Consider the following 13,450-nt stretch of genomic DNA (forward strand, 5'->3'; position numbering starts at 1 on the left):
AGGACAGGACATCAGCTCCTAACAAATTAAGAGGACAAGAGGAAGACACTACAAAATGAGTAAGGAGATCTGGGAAAGTACCCACCCGTAAGGGCTTAGTTAATGGGTTGCTACGAGGGGTTCCATCTACACCTATACAGGAAACATCTATATTAGAGAGAAAGGAATCGTCAGGCAGGTCACATGCTCTAAGTACACTACGGGCTGCGCCTGTGTCAACTAAGAAGGTGGTTGGGCAACCTTCCACAGGTAGGACCACTGTAGCAAGGGGCCCCCCTTTATCCCCTGTATACACTGCCATGACAGGGGCATTGGAAACAGGTTTGCCTGTTACCTATTGGACAAGATCAAGATGAGACTGGTCTGGACCAGGGTATGTACGTGTAGGTGTAGTTGAGTAGTATGGTTGTTAAGCATGCTGTGCAGGGCGTCGATGTCCAGGCATAGGATGGATAGAGGGCGGATAATTGGCTGAGGCTAGGTCATTAGGATAGTAAGTAGCATAGTTATCATAATTGGAACCATGTGTCGGATAACCTATTGCTTGGGCAGGAGGATAACCGGCCACAGGATATGGTGGCCGTAGAGCCTGTGTGCACTGCTGAGGTGCTGGAAAACCTGGACAATCCTTCTTAAAATGACCTGGTTGCTTACAGCGAAAACAAGTTTGAACTTGTGGTCTTGGGACCTGAGCCATGAAAGGGCCCGGTGGTGTGGTAACAGGGAACCCAACAGGGGCAGGTGTAATTACAGGGTTATGTAATGAAAACATTAAAGGAGTGGATTTCTTGTGCTGGGGCAATTGGATCGACTCCAGGCCTTTAGCGACCAGGAGGAGAGTATCCAGGGGAATAATCCTGAATTCGGGGCGGGACAGGACCAGGCCTTTCCTTATGGCCTGCAACGAAAGCAGCTGACAGCATCTGTGTGTGGGACTTATTACATGTGTTGAAACCCAGATCAGAGAAGGTTTGAGTTAACCTAGAATGAAATCTTTCAACCGTTTCTGATTTTTCTTGAACAATATCAGCAATAGAAGCAGCCTGATCAGTCAACTTATCTTGAGCCCATGCACGGAGTTGTTCACAAAATGTGATACCAGACTGAAAATCTGTGTCCGTAGTGAGACAGGCATTATCAAAGCTCTTTTCCATTACGGGCCAGTAAGCATCCCCTGCCTTAATTTCACACAGACTAAACAAATCGCGCCATGCTGCAGAGTACGTTTTACGGATCTGAACAATTAGACGGAAAAAGGGCATGGGCTGTTTCTCAGGGTCAGGAAGTGAGTGTACCAGTGTTGCAGCTTGGGAAGGGTTGAAGGTAACATACATCAAAGGGGCGCCCTCCTGATCATGCTGGACACTGCAAGCGCCTGCTATAGGAATGTGAGGCAGATTAGTTAGGGTCTGTGGAGGCTGCGCCTCCTGGACACTACCATCGGCAGTGAGAATGGGAATCGGACCAGCTGTAGTACTGGCTGCAGGGTGATTAACTGTAGTAGTAATTTGGACCGAATCAAGTTGTGAGGCAGGGGGAGAAGTGGCTGATGAAGCCGTGGAGGTTGCAGGATAATATCCTGATGCTGCAGGGGTGGCAGCAGGAGGATAGCCTGATGCTGCAGGAACAGTGGATTCAATAGTCATAATAGGGAAAGATACACTGGGGGCAGCCATAAGAGGGGTGGGAATGGAAGAGGATACAGAAGGGAGGGAGGAAGCGACCACTGGGACGTTGGTGGGGGAAGTTACCATCATGGAAGGGATGGGTGTGTTAGAAACAGGAAATGGTGACAGTGAAAGGGCAGAAGAGAAGGAATCCAAAGGAGAAGTAAGGGCGGAAGTTATAGGGAGAAGTGAAAGGAATTGGGCGTGGACAGAAGCAACAGGAGTCGGAAGAGGTGTAGCTGCAGAGATGGGCAAGAGAGGAGGAGGCAAGGAAACAGGAAGGGAAAGGGTGACTGGGACTTGGAGTTGAGAAGGAGTGGGGGTTGGAAAATAACATGAACCGTCTGCCTTAAGGACAGGGTACAAGGCAGCAGGGGCTGGAGAGAGGGTGCTAGCATGAATGGGCTGTGTGGGGGCTCCAGAGGCTGGTTGAGCCACCTCCCTTTCTGGCCAGGCTTTATCATATGGAGGAGGGCTGGAAACGCCTGCAACAGTTTCAACAAAACAACCTTTTTCATGATACACAAAGACTTTCTTCCCCTCTAGGTCTATCTCCTCCTCAATCCACCCCTCCTTCCACGAGCCACCCGATACCAAGCATCTGCAGCCTTCATTAACCCATTATCTAACAATATCCCATGTTTATCGTTTAAAAGTTTTCTCCAGTCTTCCGCCTGCAATCTGCCACTGGGGGACATTGTGATACCACACAGTTTAATAATTTTCTTAAGTTTGGCAACAGCTAAGTCCCCAGCTCTTTCCTTTACAAGATCACAGGCTAACCGACTGCGGGAGGGGTTTACATGAGTCTGACCCATTGATACACTACAGTAGTACTGGATAGAGAGAAACAGGGAAAAGATACGGCAAGCAGACCCTGGACCAAAAGAGAGTGAGAGACTGAGAGATAGATAGAGAGACTGAGGTAGAGAGAATGAGGGAGCGAGAGAGTGAGGAAAAGTGTGAGAGTAAGGGAGACAAAACAAGAGTGAGAGAAAGAGAGAGAGAGTGTGTGGGAGAAAGTAAGCAAGAGGCTAAGGAAGAGATGGTGAGAGGGAGATTTAGAGAAAGAGAGATTTAGGGAGAGAGAGAGAGACTTAAAGAGAGAGAGACTGAAAGAGAGAGAAAGAGTACAGGCAGGAGTTATAGAGTTATAGACAAAGGGAAAATTGCATCAAGCGTCACACGTTCTAGCAGAGCACAGAAAACAACCAGAGTGATGCAAAAAAAAAAAAAAAAACTAAAGTCAGCAGCACAGACTCCAAGGAAAGGAGGGAGGGGAAGGGGGAGGAAGTGGTTGGGGGGGAGTAGAGGTTGAAGCAGAGTTGCAAGCACAAAGTATTTAACCATGTGAATGCCTAAGCACAGCTCTCCTTAAGACAAAAGATAGAAGAGGAGAGCTACAAGACATAGAATATAAAACAAGTAACATGTACCCCCCAAAAAAAACATATACATGCAAAAGCACAAAATACAGATGTAATTAAATCACAAGTAGCTGAAAATAAATGCCGGCAAATAATAAACTCTGGTCACACACACACAGTCATATACATTAACTTTTCCTTTTCTTTCATCTGTAACTCTACACCGAGCTTTACTAAAAGAAAAGGCTCCAGTTCTTACTTTGCCAAATAAACTTAGCTAAAACAAATAAAACCTTTAAACTCTAAACCGAGTTGTATTAAACCAAAATAACCACCAGGTTTGTTTTTCCAAAGAGTCCAAAACAAACGAAAATAAACTTTTAAAACTTTTAGACTCTAAACCGAATTGTATTAATATTTGCCAGGGTTCTTCACCAAACCCGAACTTGGCTAAATATGCCAGCGCTTAACCACACTTGGCAGCATTATATAACAATATTAAGCAAGTAGTAAAACAGATTTTTCAAGCAGACACTTTCACACATAAAACTCACATTCTGGATGTAGATAAACGAATGACAGGTTCTTCTATTCAAATAAAAGGGGACAATTGGGCATATTATATTATATACCTGTCAAAGACGTTATCCACTGGAAGCCAAGTGAAGGCAAAGAAAAGGAAATGTAGGGTAAGTAACTCGTCTACCACATGCAGAGGTGATCAGGCTCGTATTTTCCAATCTCTGGGAGTCTTTGTTCTCCTGTCTTTGAAGTTATGGCTTCAAGCAGAAAACAACCCTTTTAGTCCCATCTGCAAGGGTGCCAAATTGTTTTAGAGCAAAGAAAACTTTGATTATTTGTTTATCTACTCCTTCCAAATTGATTGATTAATGCGTGCACGCTTTCCCTAGAAGTAAGTCACACCAGAGACAAAGGTTCTGATCAGTGAAAAACCAAGGAAAATGCTTTATTCCCCGAAGTGGGGACTCCTTCTTAAAGCAAAAATATGTCACAGTTTAAACATACAGTATACATTCAACAATTGGTTAACAGTCTAAGGGGCCTTGTCTAAACCCACCCTACAGGATGTGATGTCATCATTACAGAGTCCCCCCCCCCCATATTCCAGCTCCATCTTGGATACACGATGGGGGGGGTGAGTAGTTTCTTTGTTACTTTAACAGTGATTCTCCATTTTGTTACACGTGGCATATAGTTTTTAACTGGCACAAAGGAAGTGGGGGAGGAGTTAGTAAAGGAAGCTGTTAACACAGGAATGTGTTACAAGAAACTTGCAGAGAAAATAGTGACTGAACACATTGTAGGGGGAAGGGAATATTTACTCTAGCAGCCAGTTTTAACATAGTGAACACAGAATAAATAGACATTAGTAAATAGCCATTTTGGTTTAATTCTTCTGTCCATAACATTGGTCCATTCCACTGTCCTTTCTCGCCTTGACTACTGTAATCCGCTTCTCAGTGGTCTTACGTGCTCCCAACTTGCGCCATTACAGTCCATTATGAATGCGACAGCGAGGCTCATCTTCCTGTCCGCCCACACCTCCCATGCCTCACACTTCTGTCAGTCCCTACATTGACTTCCTATAAAATATAGAGTTCAATTTAAAAGTCTGGTTCTTGCTTTCAAATCGCTACATAATGCTGCTCCCACCTATCTATCCTCCCTTATACACAAGTATGTCCAGTCTAGGCCCATACGATCTGCTGAAGACTTATGTCTATCTTCTGTCCGTACTCCCACCTCTGATGCTCGCCTACAAGACTTCTCGAGGGCTGCACCGTTCCTGTGGAACTCACTTCCCTCCTGCGTTAGATGCTCACCTAGTCTCCACTCCTTCAAAAAATCATTAAAAACCCACTTCTTCATAAAAGCGTATCAATTAAACTGTTAATAGCTCCCAACTGATTCCTCTTCTGCAACTGTCACTAGTCTAATACTATCCTTACCTTTTTGTGTCGTTTTACCTCACTCCCTCTAGCATGTAAGCTAATTGAGCAGGGCCCTCAACCCCTCTGTTCCTGTATGTCCACCTTGTCTGGTTACAACTGCATGTCTGTTCGTCCACCCATTGAATTTGATGGCGCTATATAAATAACATAATAATAATAATAATAATAATAATACAGAATGCACACTATAACAACCTCAATAGGCAAGTACAAAACTTTATCTAGGTACCCCAAACCTTGATAAAGGCAACCAGTTGGTGCCAAAACGTTGGGGGGAGTTTGTAACTTGTGTTTCTGCCTTGAGGTTTGAAAGATATTACTTTTGATTACTATTTGCCTCTTTTTCTGTTACTTTATTTATATTTGTTGTTATTTATTGTATTGTACTTTATTTCAATATGTAATAGCTTGGACCATGTCTCTATAGTCTTGTGACTAGCCTCTCATTGAATAAGAGCTAATAGTGAGTAGGATTTGGACATGGCCTTAGGGACAAATTGCTCGCAAAATATCTCTCAGAATTATCATTATTTGTTCATCGGTTTCTAACATGCCCTTGTGTAGGAAGCCCTTCACTCTTAGGAATGAAAACAATTTCCCTGGTGGGTAAATTATATTTTATATTTAGCAGAATTTTTTTTTCAATATCCCATTGTTATATAGGTTAGCCACTTTGCCTATAGCTACTTTCCCCTCATTTTCTAATGTAAGATCTTGAATATTTTTTTCTATTTTACCAATTCTAACGGAGTCAATGATTTTATCCTGTGCTCCCAGCCTTTTTTTTTTATTTGACTCCAGACCTTGGAGAGATGTTCTATGGTAAAACTTTTATCCTCAAGTTCTTTCCATTTATAAGATTGAATCTCCCAAATCAGATTTGAGAGGTCCCCTTATTGGGTCAAATAAGACTCAATATGGTAACAGTTTCTTCACCTGCCTGCGGGGTCTGCATAGACTAAATATGGCCAATCATATTAGCGAGGTAATAATTCTTCAAGAATGGTAACCCTAGTCCTCGCTTTCTAAGCCATTCATTTTATGTTTATGCAAGGCCTTTTCCCCTGCCACACGAATAAGGAAATGCTCCTCTAAACCAAACTTAACCAACACTCAGGTATTTGAATTGGGAGGTGCCTAAATAGATATAGTAATTTGGGGATAATATAAGCTTTAACAGCATTTATTCTACCAACAAATGATAATTGTTTGTTCTTCAATCCCATTAACGTATAGTTCATCTCTTTTAATACGACCATAAAAGGTAATGCTAAAATATCTGAAGCATCCGGTGCAATTTTGATTCCCAAATAGGTAAACTCTTTATCTGTCCAGACACAATCATAACATTGTTGCGGCCCTTTTCTATTTGTTTTTCTCCTCTAAATTAAGGGCCATAATAACTTTTTTATCTGCATTTTGTTTGCAACTGGTTAAATTTGAGTACCAAGCAATCACATCCACCAGAGCGGGCAGATAATTTTTGGTATCTGTCATCGAAAGGATATCGTTGGCATACATGCCAACTCCTTCTGAGAAATGGGATATCCATGGATGTTCCGCTCTGCCCTTATTTTATTGACAAGATTTCTATTGTTATAATGTACAACAATGGGGAGAGTGGGCATCCCTTTCTTGTTCCGTTTCCCAGATTGAACCAGTCTGCATGTATGTTTTGCCAGATGGTTCTGGCGGTCAGGGTGCTATACAAAGCTTTTATTGCCTTACAAAAAAAAGTTCCAAAGCCAAACAATTCCAAACCCCAATCAACCCAGTCGAAAGCTTTCTCAGTGTCTAAAGCAATAATAATTAATTATTTTTGTTGTTTGTTTTTTTTTTGCCACGTCTAAGATATCAACTATTCTTCGAATGTTGCTAATAGAGCTTCGACCGGAGACAAATCCTATTTGGTCCCTAGAAACAATCCGTGTGAAAACCCATTTAAGTCTGCCATGATGGACGCAAAGACCTTAACATCAACGTTTATAAGAGATATAAGCCTTTAGTTTGTAACATAAGATTGTTCTGTGTTGGGCTTAAGAATTAGGAGAATATTAGCAGGAAGGAATTCCGTCTGGCATTTATTTAGATAGTTAAATTCATTAAAGGCCTGTGTCATCTCGGGCTTTTCTTTCTTTAACAATTTTGTAAAACTGGGCACTAAACCCATAAAGGTCCAGGGCTTTATTGGTTTTGAGTGCTTTGATTGCTTTAATAACTTTGTAAGTCTAAACAGCGTTGTCTAACATTTCTTTCTTTTCTTTACTGATTTTAGGTATTTGTAATCCTTCCAAGAAATGATCTAAACTCCCCAAATTATTATTATTAGAATTATTATACCTGTAAAAACTTAAGCCAATGTCTTTGGGAGCTCTGTGTAGCTTATCTTTATGTATTATTGTATCTATCCTTTTTTCAGCCTGTCATTGAGCATCTTATCCACTCTGTTACTTTTTATGTACCAGTTTTATTGTAGTCTTTTTAAATTATTTGAGATTCTTATAATTTTTAATTAGTTAATTGTATCTTTGATTGTAAAATGTTATCTTTGATTCAGCCCCTTCTCTTGTAGGTTTTCCCTTATTTACGTGTTCCAATTTATGAAGAGTGAGGTACATATCAGCAAGGGATCTTCCTCTTTCTTTATATTCTTGTATCCCTAATTTAATCAGATGCCCACTAATCACTGCTTTATTTTGAATCCATCTAATACCCGGAGCCGCTTCCTTATTATAAAATAAAATTCGGTAATTTGATTAATATATTCACTATTTTTTTTTTTTGCTCCTCAGGAGGGCCTCTTTCAATCTCCAATGCCTTGTTTGTTTCTTTAAAGCATCCTGTACATCCCATATCACTGTATTATGATCTGACCAATAGATTGTTTTTATTTAAATTTTCTCAACAGAATTTAGTAGCTAACATACCCCAGCAGTTTCTTAACTCAAATAACATTTCCCTATTTGACTCAATCCAATGGGTCTCTTTGCAGATTTGATTTCTTCTGGCGAGGAAGTCTGAACTCAAAATACATATGATTGTATTCTACAACTGCCTTGTGTATTTAGTTCACAGAGTTACCCAAAATTATGTTCTATAGGTATGTGTAAACAATCTAACATCTGACAATGGACTTGTTTTAGTGTTACTACAGTAGTAGTAAACCTCTGTTTTTAATGTTTCAGAATTATGTTTCTTTTAGTAATCTATATGTAGCATTGGAGAAAGGCAGAGGTGGTTTGCTATATTCAAAAAGGGTTCAAAATCTTGGCCTGTAAATGATTAGCCTGTAAGCTTAACCCCTTAAGGACCAAACTTCTGGAATAAAAGGGAATCATGACGTGTCACACATGTCATGTGTCCTTAAGGGGTTAAAGGGACAATCCAGGCAGCTAAACAAGTTCAAGCGGCAATGTCATGCCACATTTACCGTATATACTCGAATATAAGCCAACCCGAATATAAGCCGAGGCCCCTAATTTTACCCCAAAAAACTGGGAAAACTTATTGACTCGAGTATAAGACTAGGGTGGGAAATGCAGCAGCTACTCGTAAATTTCTAAATAAAATTAGATCCTAAAATAATTATATTAATTGAATATTTATTTACAGTGTGTGTATATAATGAATGCAGTGTGTGTGTATAAATGCAGTGTGTATATTATGAGTGCAGTGTGTGTATGAGTGCAGTGTGTGTATGAATGCAGTGTGTGTGTGTGTATGCAGTGTATGAATGCAGTGTGTGTATGAATGCAGTGTGTGTGTATGCAGGGTGTGTGTATGCAGTGTGTGTATGAGTGCAGTGTGTATGAGTGCAGTGTGTATGAATGCAGTGTGTGTATGGGTGCAGTGTGTGTGTATGCATGCAGTGTGTGTATGAGTGCAGTTCGTGTATGCAGTGTGTGTGAATGCAGTGTGTGTATGAGTGCAGTGTGTGTATGAGTGCAGTGTGTGTGTATGAGTGCAGTATGTGTATGAGTGCAGTGTGCATGAGTGCAGTGTGTGTATGAATGCAGTGTGTGTATGAGTGCAGTGTGTATGAGTGCAGTGTGTGTATGAATGCAGTGTGTGTATGAATGCAGTGTGTGTATGAGTGCAGTGTGTGTGTGTGTGTGTGTGTGATGGAGAGAATTGGTGGGGGGTGGGCATTTTTTTATTATTATTTAATTATTATTCTTTTAATATTATTTTTTTCTGATATTATTATTATTTTTTTATTTTATTATAATTGTTTTTATTTTTTTCGTCCCCCCTCCCTGCTTGTTAGCTGGCCAGGGAGGGGGGGCTCTCATTCCCTGGTGGTCCAGTGGATGGGCTGTAGGAGGGGGGCTGGCAGAGAGCTGCTACTTACCTTCACAGCAGCTCCTGTCAGCTCCCTTCTCTCTCCTCCGGTCCGTGCAGCTCCCAGGTCAGCTCCCTCTGCAAGTCTCGTGACCCCGCGGCTCTCGTGAGACTTGCAGAGGGAGCTGACCTGGGAGCTGCACGGACCGGAGGAGAGAGAAGGGAGCTGACAGGAGCTGCTGTGAAGGTAAGTAACAGCTGTCTGCCAGCCCCCGGTCCTTGTCTGTATTATGGCAATGTAAATTGACTCGAGTATAAGACGAGTGGGGGTTTTTCAGCACAAAAAAATGTGCTGAAAAACTCGTCTTATACTCGAGTATATACGGTACTTTTCTCCTATTGTTTCCTCTTCTCTTCCTCACGCAGAATCTGCTCTTCCTTTCTGATGTAATGTTCTTTAAAACATATGCTTGACTTTCTTTGACATACGGAGGAGCATAATACAGCTCCAAACAAATAACTATTAATACTGCACTCAATAGCATATAATATGCATCAAAAAGAATTGATATGTTGAATTACAAAAAATAATTTATTATACACTTAATGACAAAAAATTGAAAAGAAAAAAAATCATCAACAAAGACCACTATTGTCAAATGTACAGAATGATGCACACTCTGTTAATGAGTCTACGGTAGTTAAGACAAAATTCCATAATATATACATACAAAATATATACAACTAAATACACCCTACAGATATCATTTTGATGAAGCTGGTAGTTCATATATAGTCTGGTGGAGCCACCAATAATTGATCAATAATAACAATTAATAGTCTGAAAACAAGTACGTTTTCAAAGATTTTTTGAAGGAGTGGAGATTGGGTGAAAGTCTAACAGAGAAGGGTGAGGGGTATTCCATGGGAATGGTGCAGCCCTAGAGAAATCTTTAAGGTGTGCGTCTAACACAGGAGTATGACCAGAGGTTAGATGTAGGTCTCCAGCAGAGTGTACGGGCCTATTTGTGTGTTATAACAACATATGATACCGCACTCAATAGTTTTTGTTATAAGCAGTTACTCTATTTAATAAATTATTAATTTTTCAAATGTGATTATATTTTTGAAAATATAATTATTAAATAGAGTAACTGCTTATATCAAAAAACTATTGAGTGCGGTATCATATGTTGTTATATGTATGTTTTGAAAGCTACCTTGTTACCTTGCACCGAAACGGATAAAAGAGTGCCTGTACATATAATTATTGCTCTATTTGTGTGTTAGTTAGTGTAGAGATTTGTAAGCAAGTATCAAGGTCATAAGACCTAAACGAACAAAAGGAAACTACAACAGTGTTCTCTGTTTTACATAGACCAGAAGAGGGTATAGATGTCCAGAAGAGGGTATAAATGTAATATACTTACATTTATTAGAGCAGGCAGATAAATGCCTCTATGGATATGATCCCCACCTGGGATTCTTTGATGAGATCCTCAATGGAGTTGTACACAGGATGCAAGGCAGTATAGAAGTTAAAAATAAGATGAAAATAAAATAAAACAAGTATATGTAATGCTCACACTAGTAAGTTAGCCAATATTCCTTTATTAAAGCAAAGTAAAACAATCCACAATGCATTTTGCCTCAAAGGACATTCTCAAATGGAAACAGAACAATCATAGCCTAGCAAACAAGTATGCATAACACACAAACACATCAATTTGAAATTTGGTGCCAAAATGACGTCATCATGTGAAATCATTGATATAAACTTATACATTATTTAAATGTTTTTTTTAACACATTTAAACACCAGTGGAATAGACAATAACTTTAGGGGAGAGAGAAATGTTTGTGTTCTTAACACTATAGCAGTCCTTTAATTGCGTTGACACACAGTGATCTGGTACATAGTGGAAGTAGCAGTAAAACTCTCTGAGATCAGTCCCTTATCCTGTGAAATGTTCCTTTTCTACAGACAGTCAAGATGGAAAATAAAACAATCATCACTGAAATACAACTTCTGGCTTTTTCTCACTTACTGGGCACTAGGAGTTTATTTTTCACCCTCATTATTTGTGTTTATTGTATAACAATTTCTGGAAACCTTCTCATCATCGTGTTGGTGTCATTGAACAGACATCTTCATGTCCCAATGTATTTCTTTCTTACACAAATTTCCACATCAGATATTTTGTTGATCACAGATATTGTACCTGAAATGCTTTCTATCATTATTGATGAAAACGGCAAAATAGCCCTTAAAACTTGTATAACACAGTTGTATTTCTTTGGCGTCTTTGAAACAGCAGAGTGTTTTCTTTTAACAGCAATGTCTTATGACAGATATTTGGCCATCTGTGACCCACTGAAATATAACTCTATAATGGACCACAAGTTTTGTATTCAATTAATAGTTATATGTTGGCTTTTAAGTATTTCCATAATGCTAATTATACCTATATCAATAGCTCAGTTGGCATTCTGTGAGCCAGGTATAATTGACCATTTCTTCTGTGATATATTTCCACTGTTGGAGATTTCTTGTTCTGACACCATACTTGTACAAATTGAAGCGTTCTTCTTATGTGTTCCCATACTGATTATCCCATTTTTAATTGTGTTGCTATCATATGTGTATATTGTTCTTGCTATTGTAAGAATCTCTTCCACTACTGGAAGACAAAAAACCTTCTTAACCTGTAGCTCCCATCTGACTGTTGTTTCTATATATTATGGAACTCTCATTAGCATTTACACAGTTCCACCTAAAGGAAAATCTCTGTCTGTTGCCAAAGTCATGTCTTTATTTTATACTGTGTTCACTCCAATGCTTAATCCAATAATATACAGCCTGAGGAATAAAGATATCAAAGATGCTCTAAAGAAAATAATACAAAACATTTATAGGATAAATGTATGTAAAAGAAGCCAATAGTACCAGAAAGTCACATGCTTTTATTAAAAAGTCAAAATAGTCTTTATGAACTCTTTTTCTCTCAACTCATCACAATTTAGATTTACTTACTCCAACTCCTCTGAAAGAATGTATCTTCTTGTGCCACTCTGTATCACCAAAAAGAGACAGCAGTTTAGTCCACCTGCCCTGCTCTCTTCCTCTGTGGTACAATAGTATTGTGATTAATTGCACATCAAATATTTTGCACACAAGCAACTCTACACTTCATAATACAGATGCAAGGTTTTGACCAAGGCAATTGCATTATACATCAAATGCACTTGGCAGCTGCACCACAAAACATTTTTTTATCAGAAATCCCCATGAGGGATTACAGAAAACAAGATGCAACACATACATCAGATATGTCTTCTACTATTAGACAGAAAGCGACAGAGGATAGAAATTATAGCGTCTCTACTAGAAATCGCTTCCAGATATTGGAAAGGAAAGATGCCTCCCCCCATTCTTACACTTCTTTTTTTCACAAAAGTCCGGTTCAAACAAGGTTCAAACGACTTCAAGAACCACAAGAATGGGACACTCCGGGCAAACCCCAGATATCATTAGAAGAAGGAGAAATAGAAGAAGAAAGAAGCCACAACCAAGAGAAGAGAGGAAGGATGTAGGTAGTGAAGGTATTGTTAACCTCTTGGATCGAATATTAGAAAGAGAGGAGCTCAAGATTCTTAAGAAAGGTCTTAAATTTGCCCCAACATCATATTTTAAATCTTTCGATTTTTTTATAGATCTTAATCGTTTTACAAGACAATCATGTCTAAAAAAGTTTTTTTATGATAAAAAGGAAGTTGCACAGATAGACACCGCCACCACATATGTACACAGTAATTTAACCCCTTAAAGGACCAAACTTCTGGAATAAAAGGGAATCGTGACATGTCACACATGTCATGTGTCCTTAAGGAGTTAAAAGAAAAATCTAAAATTTTCCCGAAAAATATGATTTCTAACAAAATCAAAACATTTGAAACGATGGTTATGAAAGAAGTAAATAAAATAAAGAATACTAATATGTATCAGAAAAATCTTTCACAATTAGAAACAAAAGTTCCGAGGAACTTACAGAAAAATGAAGATATTGTAATTAAATCAGCAGATAAAGGGGAAGGATTTGTAGTCTTATCGAAGGAAAACTATGTAAAAGAAGCCAAAAGACTTACTAGATGAAAAGACCTA

The 13,450-nt window shown here is 39.2% G+C and overlaps 1 protein-coding gene across 1 annotated transcript; it reads left to right on the forward strand.

Moving 5' to 3' along the window:
• The first annotated feature begins 1,755 nt into the window (after positions 1 to 1,755).
• Positions 1,756 to 12,232, forward strand: LOC134603700 (olfactory receptor 1496-like). The gene is made up of 2 exons (XM_063449877.1): positions 1,756 to 1,956; positions 11,273 to 12,232. Exons 1-2 carry the CDS (start codon positions 1,756 to 1,758, stop codon positions 12,230 to 12,232), a joined length of 1,161 nt encoding a protein of 386 aa, XP_063305947.1.
• The last annotated feature ends 1,218 nt before the right edge of the window (positions 12,233 to 13,450 follow it).

The sequence above is a fragment of the Pelobates fuscus genome, chromosome 3 (assembly GCF_036172605.1).
Source record: "Pelobates fuscus isolate aPelFus1 chromosome 3, aPelFus1.pri, whole genome shotgun sequence".
Taxonomy (NCBI): Eukaryota; Metazoa; Chordata; class Amphibia; order Anura; family Pelobatidae; genus Pelobates; species Pelobates fuscus.

Coding starts and splice junctions, on each gene's coding strand:
- LOC134603700 (XM_063449877.1), top strand. CDS start 1,756: ATGGAAGGGATGGGTGTGTTAGAAACAGGAAATGGTGACAGTGAAAGG. Junction 1,957..11,272: donor AGGAAACAGGAAGGGAAAGG/GTGACTGGGACT, acceptor CCTTTTCTACAG/ACAGTCAAGATGGAAAATAA.